Source organism: Garra rufa, chromosome 12 (assembly GCF_049309525.1).
Source record: "Garra rufa chromosome 12, GarRuf1.0, whole genome shotgun sequence".
NCBI lineage: Eukaryota > Metazoa > Chordata > Actinopteri > Cypriniformes > Cyprinidae > Garra > Garra rufa.
Genome location: NC_133372.1, coordinates 7742685 through 7758783, shown reverse-complemented (window position 1 = coordinate 7758783; position 16099 = coordinate 7742685). Strand labels below are relative to the sequence as shown.

General features: G+C 41.6%; 1 protein-coding gene across 1 annotated transcript in view; it reads left to right on the top strand.

Annotated features, from left to right (window-relative positions):
- Positions 1-16099, top strand: part of pld5 (phospholipase D family member 5) — a 30806-nt gene that overhangs the window by 5855 nt on the left and 8852 nt on the right. Inside the window, exons 2-5 of the mRNA XM_073852302.1 lie at positions 2750-2886; positions 5920-6103; positions 9830-9938; positions 10258-10385. Coding sequence (XP_073708403.1) covers positions 2750-2886; positions 5920-6103; positions 9830-9938; positions 10258-10385 — 558 coding nt within the window. The remainder of the gene's footprint in view (positions 1-2749; positions 2887-5919; positions 6104-9829; positions 9939-10257; positions 10386-16099) is intronic.

The window sequence follows — 16099 nt, the reverse complement described above, 5'->3', positions numbered from 1 at the left end:
AAATATTACATGAATTAATATACTATATATTATAATACACTATACAATGTTGAATATGACCCAAACATTTATTAGTGAGAATTAACCAATTACTGACAAGTTTTTTTTTTTTTTTTAAAGACAGTGGTGTCTGCAGATGTGTATGTTGTCCATGCAATTTCTTTTATTTAAAAAAAATACATATGAAAATGTTATGTGTGTTGTTAAATTTGGTCAGATTCTCTGGTTGCTTTATTTTGTTTTGTTAAATAAGATTAAGTCTGAGAGGATAGTTTGTCAAAATAATTTTTTTTCTCACACGTTGTTTCTGAAATACAGCATGGTTTACAGTCGTCTGACTAAGCTGCATGTCAGGCCTTTTTGATTGTATGTTAGAACGCTTAAGTCTGCAAGACTGAACTCTGAAAAGTAGCAGATAAGGTTGGAAGGAGCAGCACATCGTCCTGTCAATCAAAGCCGTCAGCACGTACAGCTCAGTGCAAACACAGCATTAATGTGACATATTTCCCTTCTGGCGGAGAAAGTCTCTGTTTACAGACAACTTTAATCTTTCATTTGCCTCTGGCAAGACACAGGTTTAATTTTTATTACAGTGGAAGAAATCTGATTTATCGTTTCATTACTGCAGTATAAGAATTTACTCAAAGACTAACGGACTCCTGATTGATTTAATTTCAAAGTTACATTTTGTCAAACTTGTAATGGATTAAATAAGCATAGATACTTCAGTGTTAAATCTGAACCAAACTTTAAACTAAACCAAGCTTCAAACATAAATAAAGCACCTTCTATAACATCTTGAATGTCAAATGTAACATAAAGCAAAAATCCAAACATTAAGTCATTTATGACTGAACTGTACAGTACATGAGTGTGAAAGGGTAATAAATGGGACGCTAATTGACCAAATCCATTTTAACTGTAAGAAGGTTAATGCCTTGCATTAATCTGCTCGCTTGGTGTACTCCCTTCTCTTTAATTAAACTTCACTTTGCATGTCTCCTTCAGAGGAAAATGATATACGATGTATATGTCACTCGGCAGACAGCTGTAAAGCTGTGGCTCTGATGGAGGCCAGCAGATGGGATGGGAGACAATCTCTCTCAAGGGAGATATGTTCAGGAAGTGCAGCGCTAAGCAAAAATCAAGCCGCTTGTGTTGTGTGCACTTTCTTTTTTGGAGGGAGAATCAAAAGTTCTTGTAATCAAGATTTGATTACAGGCCTGGTTCACACGTTTGGACATCAAATGATGACAAAACACAATAATTTTTTATTGTACAAAAGTAAACAAAAGTGTTCTTAAATGTCCTTTAAAATTTCCATAAACTGAACAACAACCTGCTTTTATTCACCCTTTTCTTCAATGTGGAAGTAAGCCTATGGATGAGAATTCTGGTTTGTTATCCACTATAGGAAAATAACGAAAAGAATAACAACATGCAGTAAATGGTAAAACTTTTTGCACTACTAACCAGTGTGTTCATAATTAAGATAATACTTTTAAAATAACATGGTAAGACACACCAATTTGCAATATCAAGAAGCAAAACTAGCTGTTTTGTACAGCTAAAAATAGCTGGATGCGGATGACTGACAGGAAGCCTGAACCATAAAATTTACAAATGGCTGCACCCGCTCTTACTGAAAAAAAAGTGGATGGTTCTGTATTCATGTAGTCTGGGTAATATTTTCTTTTCAGTTGCATAGATTTGATTATTATTTCTTAGGCTGAGGCCTCTAATGCCAACAAAAACAAAGAAATGTTTTCTCCTATGCACTTCTGTTCAGTCGTCTCATGATCACCATGGACTTAATTTATGTAATCAAAAATATGGTAATATTGTGAAATATTATTGCAATTTAAAACCACTGCTTTCTATTTGAATATATTTTAAAATGTAATTTATTCCTGTGGTCCAAAGCTGAATTTTCAGCATCATTACTCCAGTCTTCAGCGTCACATGATTTTTCAGAAGTCATTCTAATATGCTGATGTTTTTTATTATCATCAACAGTTGTGCTGCTTAATATTTTTGTGGAAACAATGACACATTTCAAATTCTTTGATGAATAGAAAATGTCTTTTCTGAACCATCCCAAATTTAATTTCTAATCATACTGACTGACCGCACATTTTTGAACGGTAGTGTATATTGTTGATAAACCTGTATGTTTTACAGTCCTTCCTTTACACAATTATATGATTTATTATTCATATTTAGCATTGTCTTTCTCTCTTGTCTACGACCCTATCAGCGACCCACCATCTGAGAACTACTGCCCTACAGCACACACCACGTTTTATCCATTGACCACATTAATATTTATAGACACTTTCCTGGGTTTCATGCTGATGCTTGTTTACAGCAGTGGATTGGAGAGAATGCTGCATAGTGAGAACACTCACCAACAACAGATTTATCTACCTTAATACCTTAGAAAAATCCACCAAGCATATATGGAAAGCTCTTTTAAAAAGAAAAGCCATCCTTCTGTATAATAGAATTCAAGTGGAAGTTCGACGCTCTATCATTCTCTCAGTCGTAAAATGAAATTATGGCTAGGAAAAGATTCCAGAGCAGAGAAGTACAATTTTGAATACAATAAATCTTGACCCTGCATATTTAAACTGTCACCGAAGTCAGAAACCCTATATTAATAATTTAAACAAATAGGTCAAGACAGTTATCTAAAACCTGGTGTGTGAAATATGTAATTGGCAGACCTTTCTTTGTATGTCTCATGCAGTCCCAGCAGAAATGTATTGCTGTGTTTGCACTGGTTTGCTGCTTTGCTGTCCTGGTGGCTCTAATTTTCTCTGCGGTGGACGTCTGGGGAGAGGATGAGGATGGTGTCACTGAGGAGAACTGCAGCAAAAATTGCCGGTAAGAAGCAGTTCTCACAGATCATACCCTGATGATGTTATTTGCCACAGTGTGTATGGTATATAAAGACCCAAAAAGTACACTGGGGAGCACTGCACATTCAGCTCTGTGTTTTGTACTTTCAGCCAACAGCTTTGTTAATTGCACCTTGGCAGTGTATCTTCTTGATTGGGAATAGTTTTAGACCTTACAAAAATAACTACATGTTATTCCAAACCTACAGTGAAGCCCGAAATTATTTATACCCCTGGCACATTCTGACTAAAAAAATAAAATCTGAATAAAAGTTACTTTTATTCAACCAGCAAGGTTTTTTTTTTTTTTTTTTTGACCGGAAATGACACAGGCTTCTCCCAAAAGATAATAAGATGATGTACAAAAGGCATCATTGTAGAAAAAAAATTATTTCTCAGCTTTGATTTACATTTGAACAAAAAGTGGCATGTCCAAAATTATTCATACCCCTCCCAAAAATCAATAGAAAAGCCTTTATTGGCTATTACTGCAATCAAATGCTTCCTATAATTGCTGACATGCTTTTATGTCTCCAAAAATCTTTTTGAATAAAAATAACTTTAAGTCAGAATTTGCCTGGGGTATGAATCATTTTGGGCTTAACTGTACAGTCGTGGCCAAAAGTTTTGAGGATTACCTAAATATTGGAAATTGGTAAAGTTGCTGCTTAAGTTTTTATAATAGCAATTTGCATATATTCTAGAATGTTATGAAGCGTGATCAAATGAATTGCATTGTCCTTCTTTGCCATGAAAATTAACTTAATCCCTAAAAAAACTTTCCACTGCATTTCATTGCTGTCATTAAAAGACCTGCAGTAGACCTTCAGTAATCTTCTTGTTAACTCAGGTGAGAATGTTGACGAGCACAAGGCTGGAGATCATTATGTCAGGCTGATTGGGTTAGAATGGCAGACTTGAGATGTTAAAAGGAGGGTGATGCTTGAAATCATTGTTCTTCCATTGTTAACCATGGTGACCTGCAAAGAAACACGTGCAGCCATCATTGCGTTGCATAAAAATGGCTTCACAGGCAAAGATATTGTGGCTACTAAGATTGCACCTAAATCAACAATTTATAGGATCATCAAGAACTTCAAGGAAAGAGGTTCAATTCTTGTTAAGAAGGCTTCAGGGCGTCCAAGAAAGTCCAGCAAGCGCCAGGATCGTCTCCTAAAGAGGATTCAGCTGCGGGATCGGAGTGCCACCGGTGCAGAGCTTGCTCAGGAATGGCAGCAGGCAGGTGTGAGCGCATCAGTAAAGCATCCTGAGACCATTCATGTGTGGGGTTGCTTCTCATCCAAGGGAGTGGGCTCACTCACAATTTTGCCCAAAAACATAACCATGAATAAAGAATGGTACCAAAACATCCTCCAACAGCAACTTCTTCCAACAATCCAACAACAGTTTGGTGAAGAACAATGCATTTTCCAGCACGATGGAGCACCGTGCCATAAGGCAAAAGTGATAACTAAATGGCTCGGGGACCAAAACGTTGAAATTTTGGATCCATGGCCTGGAAACTCCCCAGATCTTAATCCCATTGAGAACTTGTGGTCAATCCTCAAGAGGCGGGTTGACAAACAAAAACCCACTAATTCTGACAAACTCCAAGAAGTGATTATGAAAGAATGGGTTGCTGTCAGTCAGGATTTGGCCCAGAAGTTGATTGAGAGCATGCCCAGTCCAATTGCAGAGGTCCTAAAAAGAAGGGCCAACACTGCAAATACTGACTCTTTGCATAAATGTCATGTAATTGTCGATAAAACCCTTTGAAACATATGAAGTGCTTGTAATTATATTTCAGTACATCACAGAAACAACTGAAACAAAGATCTAAAAGCAGTTTAGCAGCAAACTTTGTGAAAACTAATATTTGTGTCATTCTCAAAGCTTTTGGCCACGACTGTATACAATATGTGACCCTGGACAACAAAAGGTACTTTTTTTTTTTTTAATTAAGATTTATAAATCATCCAGATTTCCATTGATATTGTTTGTTAGGATAGGACATTATATGGCAGAGATACAACTATTTGAGAATCTGGAATGGAAAAAAAAATGAGAAAATCGCCTTTAAGTTCTTGGCAATGCATATTACTAATCAAGAATTAAGTTTTGATATTTTTATGGTAGGAAATTTACAAAATGTATTTATGGAGCATGATCTTTCCTTAATATCCTAATGAATTTAGGCATACAAGAAAAATCAATAATTTTAACCCATACAATGTATTTTTGGCTATTGCTACAAATATAGCCATGCTACTTATGACTGGTTTTGGGGTCCAGGGTCACATTGACTTCTATGTTTTGTAGAACAAAAAGAAAATTCTGAATAACGCAGGCTAATGCTACATTTTTTTTTCAATGTAATTACAATAAATGGGACTGGAGCTTTTATACTCCCAAAAATTGCACTGTGGTCTCATAAATTATCAGTGCTGTCTTCCTGAAGCCATACAATACAGTAGCTTTTTGTGAGGAACAGACTGAAATTTAGTCGAAAATACGTTCCCTCCAGTGAGCTGTTAACCACTTATTCATTCTGTCAGAGATGAACTCATGAACAAATCATTCAGACTGTTTTTGTGAACTGAACTGACTGATTGAAAGAAAGAAAAGATCTGACTAAAAGCAATTAGTAACAAGGTAACAAGGTAAGATGATTAATTCAGTCATTAATCAATTAAAATTTCGATGTGCTCCTCACATAGGACTTGAATTAAATTGCATGAGTCATAAGGACTCTCATTTTGGAATAACAGCCCAATTCCACATTAATTTGCTGTACTGTTTATTAACAAGAGTTGCCAGATTTACCTTTTTTGTTCCATATAGGTCTAGGGTCTTAAAGAGAAGTCTATAACATGCTTTGGTTAAAATTTTATTAATATGCAACAATGAATCATACATTGTGCATTGAGAAAGTTAATAGGTTCAATATATATGCTGTGCATAAATCTATGAACATATTCTATAAACTAACACCTTTTGACTTATATCCCTGTGCTTTTAGCATTGTCCTTGTGGAGAATGTACCAGGAGACTTGTCATTCAACCCCAATAGTTCAACCCATCTCCCACTTATCATGGGTCTCAACCACCTTTTGGACCAAGCAAAACTTTCAGTCGAGATAGTGTCACCATACTGGGCTCTGACCTCTACCGATCAGGGGTCACGGCTTTATTCTTCCTATCAGGTTAGTTAGCCTATGTTTACCTTATTACAATTGGCAAATATGCATTATTGACACTTAAAGGGTTAGTTCAACCAAAAATGAAAATTCTGTCTTTTATTACTCACCCTTATGTCATTTCAAACCCGTAAGACCTTGAAGTTCATCTTCAGAACACAAATTAAGATATTTTTGATGAGCTTTCTGACCCTCCATAGACAGCAAGGGTCCTTCCAACTTCAAGGCCCAGAAAGGTAGTAAGGACATCGTTAAAATAGTCCAGTGGTTCAATCGTAATTTTATGAAGCTACAAGAATAGAAGAATTGTTGAATAAAGTCATTATTTTTGTTTTCTTTATGCACAAAAAGTATTCTCATTTCATCAAAAATGTCTTAAAATGAAAATGAAGATGAAGGTCTTATGGGTTTGGGGGTGAGTAATTATTGACAGAATTGTCATTTTGCCTGAACTAACCTTTTAAAGTGCTTCTTATTTTATTTTTTACTTTATGCTGCATCTTTGTGATTCTAACTGATATATCTACGACTTTTGCCTCAATAATCTCCTAATTTGATGCGTATTAATAGTTAGTAATAATTAATAGCTTAAGCAACATTGCTCTGTATGGGAACACCAACAAGCTCAGACTTCCTTTTGGATCAGTCAGGGGGGAGTTCATTGTGGCACGGGCACGGGAACATCTGCAGTATTCTGGATCCAGAGATGAGAAAGTGTTCGGGGCAGGGATTGTCGTCAGGACAGGGAGGAAGTGGAGGGCAGCAGAGGCAGTCCAACAAGCTGAAACTCGGCTGAAGCACAAGGCCATCCTTGGGACAGTAGCGCAAGGCAGAGCCGGACTTGGGAGCCTAACAGCAACCCGGTACGACTTGGCCAGCGGGAGGGAGAGGCAGAGGCTGGTGCAGGAGGAGGTGCATGCTTCAGTTGAGGAGGAAAGAACCAGCAGAGCAGTGGCCATGCGGCAGCAAGGTGCCTGGATGAAGTGGGAGCAGGCGATGGAGCGGAATGTCACCTGGAAGCACATCTGGACATGGAACCCCCAGAGAATCGGGTTCTTGATGCAAGGGGTCTACAACATTCTTCCCAGCCCATCTAACCTGTACACATGGGGCAGAGTAGAGACGCCTGCATGCCAGCTGTGTTCCAAGCCAGGGACACTAGAACACATCTCCAGCTGCTCCAGGGCACTAGGCGAGGGCCGGTATCGGTGGAGACACGATCAGGTCCTTAAATCAATTGCTGAGGCAATCAGCAAGGGGATCAAGGACAGCTGATACCGCCAAGCCACAGCCAAGGCAATTCATTTCATCAAGGAAGGACAAAGGCCAGAGGAAACATCAAAGAGCTGCTCTGCTGGGTTGCTCTCCACGGCCCGAGACTGGGTGATGTCAGTTGACCTAGAGAGGCAACTGAAGATTCCACAACACATCACCCGATCCACACTGAGACCTGACATCATCTTGGTCTCTGAGGCCACAAGACAATTAATCTTGCTAGAGCTAACAGTGCCCTGGGAGGAGAGGATGGAGGAAGCTCAGGAGAGAAAGAGGGAAAAATATCAGAAGCTGGTGGAGCAGTGTCGGACAAATGGGTGGAGGACCAGGTGTATGCCAGTGGAAGTGGGCAGTCGGGGATTTGCCAGCCACTCCCTGAACAAGGCCTATGGTACACTGGGCATAACAGGCGCCAACCGAAGAAGAGCCATAAGTAACAACGTGGAGGCAGCGGAGAAAGCATCCAGATGGCTCTGGTTGAAGAGGGGAGAACGGTGGGGGCGGTAGCATGCCACTTGGACACAGGCCGGGGTCTGATCAGCCTCGGTCGGGTCGCCTGGAGGAGGGTGTCTGTTGCAAGACCCGAAACACCCCATGAGTCCGGGAAACAACACTGATGATGTGTCCAAGGTCATGCATCAGAAGATGTTTCTGTAACAGTATGGTAGTTAAGGTATGGGGTAGAATTAAGGGATCACGTAGAAGACATTAATATGTGCTTTATACGTACTAATAAACAACAATGTTTTTGAGCAGCAAATCAGCATATTAGAATGACTTCTTAAGGATAAAATAAATGCAGGCTTGGTGAGCAGAAGAGACTTTAAAAATCTCACTGTTCAAAATCTTTTGACTGGTAGTGTATAACTTTTTCTGCCTCAGTTCATTGCATAACTACTAAGCGGTTCTGAACATCTCATGATATGTTTTTTTTTTTTTTTATTAATATATTGGTGGCTCAGTTTTGTTTTTTTTGGTGCAGTGCAAATACAAAGTACTTTGCAAAAAGGCTGTAAGTTAACAGTAGAATGGATTGTTTTAAGTTTAAGAGAATGAATTTACATTGAAAACTTTGTTTTGCAAATTAATGAAAGTTAACAAATATTTACTAATGCAATTTGAGCTTATTGCATTTTCAGGAAAAAAAATTACATCAAATTAAACTTAAAATTTAGTTTAATTGTTTTTATTTGCAGATAATTGAATAATATGATTACGGAAAATTAGTACATCCAGATTCAATGAAAAATTCAATTTAAGTTGAATTAAGTTACTAATGCAGTTGAATTGACTTGATAAAAAAAAGTGTGATTGACCTAGGAAAATTAAGTTAATAAAATGTAATAAATTTGAAAAAACTTATTTTTAGGTGTTACCAATTGAAGTAATTAAGTAATTAAGTGTTATCAAAATCATTTTAAATGCTACTGTACAGTATAAAAAAATTATTTATTCATTTTAAGATGTTGCTAAAGATTTCATAACAGTTTTATCAAATTATTATTGGTTTTAATGATTAAGTGTACATTTACATAGCCCCTAAAAACATGGTAATGCTAAAAAATGAAATAAGAGGGGAAAATTATTTTGTACATTCTCTCACAAAATTATGCAATGCCTGATAAACTTTGCATTCACCTTTTGAGAGAATACGGATGTTTTATAAGAGACCGCAAGGTTTCTTGACAGAACACTAAACTTTTGCGAAAGGACACAAAGATGTCACATGAAATAGGAGGGGAAATATATTTCAGCCAATATATTTCACTTTTGCAGTGTCTCACAAAACTGAACTCAATGCAAAAGCACTGAAATATATTTTTCCTCCCATCTCAGTTAAATATCTCTACTTTTGGCCAATATCTGTTATATATCTGTTATATCTGCATATATTGACATTCTACTTATTATACATTTAAAATTGGCATATTCTGCATATGGTATTAAAGGATAACTATTGCCAAAATGCAACTTGGGCTGTGTTTTTTTTTACTGTAAACGAGACAAACTTATATCTAAAAGCATAATTACGACAAACGAGCCGAAAACGAGTATTTGAGATTGACCGTGATTTTGTTTTGTTTTCAATGGCCGGTGAATGGGAGTACTAGGGGCATAAATTTGAGCGCATCAAAATCTATATTTTTACAACACTAAGAAGGCTCAACACACCATGAAACTTTGCTCGAAGTATCGCCGGGGTCTCTACACATGAACTCGAGCATTGAGAACATTGTTGGTGTACACAGAGTTTACTAAAAAGAAAGTTTTTGAACAACTCACTTTCACGTTTTACGTTTTTGAACAACTCACTTTTCACGTTTTACGTTTGTCGTAATTATGCTTTTAGATATAAGTTTGTCTCGTTTACAGTAAAAAAAAAAAAAAAAAACAGCCCAGGTTGCATTTTGGCAATAGTTATCCTTTAATATTCTAAGATCTTTTTCTGTTTTCTAGGGTCAGTATTTATTTCAGAGATTGTTAAGCCTGAAGTCTCGAGGTGTCAAATTAAAGATTGTGAGTGACCAGCCCAACTCCATCGAGCTGAAGAGCATGTCTGACCGCTGTGAGTGAACTTAAATCCCTTTAGCTTATGTTAAGTGATGCATTGATTTCCGTCTGCTGAAGTGCTGAATGCAGTACTAAAGCAGTTATCTCGAGGCAAACACTGTAAGATCACACACACAGGCATCCATCTGTCATAAACTGGCATAAATCTTTGGGCTTTTCGCTACTCCAGTCCATCAAGGCTACACACAAGATCAAAACATCACCAATGTGCAATATTGTTTATGCCGGAGTTGAATGACAGACTTGTCTCTTGTCAAGGTTGAGCGCTTAACAGTTCCCAAACCATTGCCTGCATGGCTGTCTGTCTCTCCCAGATGCAGAAGTGCACTATGTCAACATGACGGCCCTCACCAGAGGAAGACTGCTTTCCTCATTTTGGGTAGTGGACAGAAAGCACATTTACATCGGCAGCGCTGGCATGAACTGGAAAGCGCTGTCCAAGGTAAAGAATTTCAACCATTATAGTGGCCTCAAAAAGTACTTGGATGATATATGAGAGTTATTGTAAAACATAACAAAATATAAAACCTGGGAGCATTTAGGGGTGGTCACACTAGTCTCCCATTGACTTCTATTCATACACATGCAGGAGAGTAAGGAAATGCAAGCTTATTCAAATTTTTCTGCATTTCAAAGTTCAGTTTTAATGAATTCTTCCCTGCAAAGCCACGTGCAAAGCTCATATGAAGCCATGTGACCAAAGTAGATAACATATTTTTATATATTGGATGTATTATACGGTATACTGTCAAAAGTTTACATACACCAGCAGAATCTGAAGAATGTCAATTGTTATAAAAAATAAGAAAGATCATACAAAATGCTTGTTCTTTTTTATTTAGTACTTTAGTTTCTTTAGTACATGTGTATGTATGTAGTTGTCAGTGTTGTTTTTAAAAGATAAAATCTGATAATATTTGAGGATTAATGTGGTCAGCTATCCTTATCTGCCTTGTTAACATATTTTTAGGCTGAAGTTACCATGGTAAAAGTCTGTGTTTATTATTTAAACGACATCATGTTTTTTTTTACCAAGGTAACTTTAGCCTCTCTCTCTCTCTCTCTCTCTCTCTCTCTCTCTCTCTCTCTCTCTCTCTCTCTCTCTCTCTCTCTCTCTCTCTCTCTCTCTCTCTCTCTCTCTATATATATATATATATATATATATTGTATATGTGTGTTCTTACAACTTGGATCTTATTCAAGTGTCAAGTGCAATCACATCTTAATGTTAATTGTCGTTTACCATCTAGTAAATCTGGTAAATGTTAAGTTTTATGGAGGATGAGAAATGACTTAAGTATAAATAAATAAATGAATAAATACATAAATGCATAAATAAATTAATTAATAAATGTAGAAATACATAAATAAATGTAGAAATAAATGTAGTATAACACCAATGGAACAAAAATAGCACAATAAAAAATGACACTTTTGATAAAATTATTTGTTTATGCAAAATTATTTGTTTATGCATATCTGCATTTATTTATGTCAGCATTTAATTATTTATTGATTTATACATTTAGATTTATTTATGTCAGCATTTAATTGTTTATTTTTTGGTTTATTAATTAATTAATTAATTTATTTATTTATTCATTTATTGATGTATTTCTACATTTATGACGTCAGACCAGGGAGCTATAAAAGCACATGGGCACAAACGATCGGCAGCTTCTGTCTTTCAGCAGCGCTCTGTGTGTGTCCCATGTCTCTCTGCTTTTCAGTGCCAGTTTGCACTACTTTATTTTGAGAGAGACACGTCTAAAAAAAAAAAAAGAGAAAAATGTCAAAGAGGGATAAGCAGCAGTTTAGAGCGTGTGTGCCTCCCTGCCCTCGCTACATTACGGGTGGGGACACACACAATCTTTGTGTTGCATGTTTGGGTGCGAGGCATGCAGAGTCAGCCCTCGAGGGGGCGGATGTGAGCGGATGTCTATCCGCACGCTTCGCTCCCGGAAGGCTCTCTTTGTGAAGGGAGCCTTCGTGTCTGCACCCCGCGGTTGTGGTCCAGCTTCAGCTGAGGCGGAGTGGCGGCTGTGATCGTGGGGCTCGCAGATGGATCTGGAGGCGAGCATGGAGACGGGCGAGTCCCTTTCTCCTGCTTCAGTCTCCAGATCCAGCCTTCAATCTGGGTCGGAAGCCCGCACCGCGGTTTCTTCCCCCCGGGGAGAAGGCTCGACACTTCATCTCTCCTCTTCTGAGGAAGGGGAGGCTGAGGTTGTCGATGAGACTGTTGACAATCCCTCGCAGTCTCCCCTGTATGAGGAGTTAGTGGAGGTGGTGACTCGAGCTGTGGCCAAATTAAACCTAGATTGGCCCGTCGAGAAAGTTCATGAGCCAGCGAGAAGTAAGCTGGACGAGCGCTTCCTTAAGCCCACTCCACCACCTCCACGCCGGGGCCTGCCTTTCTTTCCTGATCTCCATACTGAGGTGTCGAGATCGTGGAAACACCCATACTCGGCCCGTGTTCTCTCCCCCTCTACCACCCTTTACAGCAACGTGGTGGGAACGGGGGAACACGGTTATAGGACGATGCCCCGGGTAGAACACACGTTAGCTGGCTATCTGTCTCCCGCAGCGGCGTCGTCCTTAAAGGTCCCGGCACTACCATCAAAGCCCCTAAGAACCACCTCGGCTTTGATTGGCAAGGGTTATGCAGCAACAGGTCAAGCTGGTTCCTGCCTGCACACCATGGCAGTTCTCCAGGCATACCAGGCAGACCTGCTGAAAGACCTGGATGAGGGAGACCGGGTCAGAGCTGATGACATTGACGAACTTCGTTGTGTCTCTGACCTGGCTCTGCGTGCCACCAAAGAGAACGCCAAAGCCATCGGGCAGTCTAAGGCAGCCTTGGTGGCCGTAGAGAGCCATTTATGGTTGACCCTGTCAGAAATAAGATAAAGAGACAGGGTCTTTCTGCTGGACGCCCCGCGTCGTCGAGAGGTTCCAGGAGTCTCGTAAGCAGGCGGCAGCGTTCCAGCGCTACCTCCCTCGCCGGTCTTATGGGGCTGCTGGATGGGAGCAGCCCCATCCGCAACCCTCCTCCTCATACAGGGACACTCAAAAGCAGAGTGTTGCATCCCGCGCTCCCCCTCAGAGAGGGGGCCGTGGGGGCCACTCTAGGTCGCGACCTTCAAAGCCGAAGATGGACCTGCGGGCCGTACTTCAGGCTAAGAAGGCTGCGGCCAAGAAGCCCTGACAATTCAGGACTTCTGGGGGCATGCCCCTCTGGGGAAGAGCGGAGCTTTCCTCATCATATGGAACCCGTCTCTCCCCAGTGCCCCCAGGGAACCGACCTGTTGTCTCTGCTACCATCCCAGAGCACAGCGGTTCCCAGCGAGCTTCCTGTGCAGTGTTCCCCTCTTCCATCAGGGGGCCTGCACAGCTCGCTACCCCTAAGGGTGTCCTTCAAAAGGCTGGGGTGGTTCGCTTCTGCCGGTCATCCACCTCAGGGCATCGCTCCAGCCACTCTAGAAACAGAGGCTGATTCCCTTTGAAGATTACCTAGCAGCGTGGAAACTTCTGCCAGGAGTCTCAAAGTGGGTCCTGCATACTGTAGAAAGAGGTTACAGCATCCAGTTCGGTACACCACCACCCCGATTTTGCGGGGTTCTTACCACTGTAGTGGGACACGAGCAGGCTCCGGTATTACAACAAGAAGTAGAAACAGTCTTGAGGAAGGGGGCCATCGAGGTGGTCCCTCCTCCTCAAAGAGAATCTGGGTTCTACAGCCGGTACTTCATAGTGCCAAAGAAGGATGGGGGGTTGCGTCCTATTCTAGATCTTAGAGTTCTGAACCGCGCAGTTATGCGCCTAGCGTTCAAAATGTTGACCATAAAACAGGTTGTTCAACAGATCAAGTCCGAGGACTGGTTTGTCACCATAGATCTCAAAGACGCATACTTCCATATCTCCATCCTTCCTCAGCACAGGAAGTTCCTGAGGTTCGCTTTTGGGGGCGAAGCTTACCAATATCGGGTTCTTCCTTTCGGTCTGGCTCTCTCACCCCGCACTTTCACCAAATGCATGGATGCCGCCCTCGTGAAGCTGAGGCTCCAGGGCATTCGCATCCTGAACTATATCGACGACTGGCTGATTTTGGCCCAGTCCGAGCTCATGACAGCACAACATCGAGATGCTGTGCCAGCTCACATGAAAGAGTTGGGGTTACGACTAAATGCCAAGAAAAGTGTGCTATCTCCAGTTCAGAGAACTACTTATCTAGGAGTGGTTAGGGATTCGACCACGATGCAGGCACGAATGTCGATCCTTTCTGCAGTCAGGAAAGTCAGAGAAGACAGGTCACTCATTGTAAAACAGTTCCAAGTACTTCTGGGGCTCATGGCAGCAGCGTCCAATGTGATACCTCTTGGCCTGTTGTACATGAGGCCCCTACAGTGGTGGCTCAAAACCAAGGGATTCTCCCCGAGGGGAAATCCATTTGATCAAGGTCACGCGGCACTGCCTTCGTGCCTTAGACATGTGGAAGGATCCTTAGCGACATCAATTGCCTAGAGATGCTGCTCGTGTTTCAAGCTTTGAAGCAATTTCTTCCACAGTTGAAAGATCGCCATGTGCTAGTTCGCACCGACAGCACAGCGGTGGTCTCATACATCAACCACCAAGGAGGTCTGCGGTCGCGCCCCTTATACAAACTGGCACACCAGATCCTTGTGTGGTCCCAGGGGAAGCTTCTCTCATTAAGAGCAGTTTATATTCCTGGGTATCTCAATGTGGGAGCAGACGTCCTGTCGAGCCAGGGGCTGAGGCCCAGGGAATGGAGACTCCACCCTGAGGTGGTGGAAGTCATTTGGAGCAAGTTTGGGAAAGCCCAAGTGGATCTCTTTGCGAGCCAGGAGACGACACAATGTCCCCTTTTGTTCTCTCTGAATCATCCAGCTCCCCTGGGACTGGATGCTATGGTACAGACCTGGCCGAGGCTTCGTCTGTACGCTTTTCCCCCGATCGCTCTGCTCCCAGGAGTTCTGGAAAGAGTACGCCGGGACGGGACACGCCTCTTATTGGTAGCCCCGTTCTGGCCGGGCCGAGTATGGTTCTCAGATCTGGTCACCCTCCTAGACGCCTCTCAATGGGAGATTCCGATCAGGAGGGACCTTCTCTCTCAAGCAGGGGGTACAATCTTTCACCCCCGCCCAGAGTTGTGGAAGCTGTGGGTGTGGCCCCTGAGGGGGCACAACTACTAGCTTCAGGTCTCTCAGCCAAGGTTGTAGAGACCATTCTTCAATCCAGAGCTCCTTCCACGAGGAAACTATATGCCTTTAAGTGGAAATTGTTCACTTCTTGGTGCAGTGCTCAACAGCTTGACCCAGTTCACTGCCCAGTTGGTTCAGTACTAGGGTTTCTGCAAGAGCACCTGACTGCTGGGCTAGCCCATTCGACCCTGAAGGTTTACGTGGCAGCAATATCTGCTTTCCATGACCCTATCGGGGATCGTCCTTTGGGTAGAGATCCCCTGGTAGTCCGTTTCCTCCGAGGTGTTCTGAGGCTGAGGCCTACAGCTCGATCTAGGGTTCCCCCATGGGACCTGGCCATGGTCCTGGAGGCTATGTGCAAACCTCCCTTCGAACCTATCGAAGAAATACCTCCTGGAGTGTTGACACTAAAAACTGTCTTCCTCCTAGCAATTTCCTCACTCAAGAGAGTGGGCGATTTTCAGGCCCTTTCAGTGGCTCCTTCTTTTCTGGATTTTGCTCCTGGCATGACAAAAGCTTTCATTTACCCCAGACCGGGGTATGTTTCTAAAGTTCCCTCCTCTGCGCCACGGCCTGTCATGCTAGAAGCCTTCTGTCCTCCTCCATTTCAGGACTCAGACCAAGAGAAGCTTAATTGTATGTGTCCAGTGCGAGCACTGGATGCATATGTCCACAGAGCTGCCCTGTGGAGAAAATCTGACCAATTGCTTGTATGCTATGGTCCTTATAAGAAAGGGCTTCCCGCCTCTAAGCGGACCCTTAGTAGATGGATAGTGGAGGCCATCTCTATGGCTTACGAGTCCTCTGACCTCCCCACTCCTTTGGGGATCAAGGCTCACTCCACTAGGAGTATGGCTGCCTCTAAGGCCTTTTTGTTGGGCGTTTCCCTGTCCGACATCTGTAACGCTGTGGGATGGTCCAAGCCTCTTACCCTTGT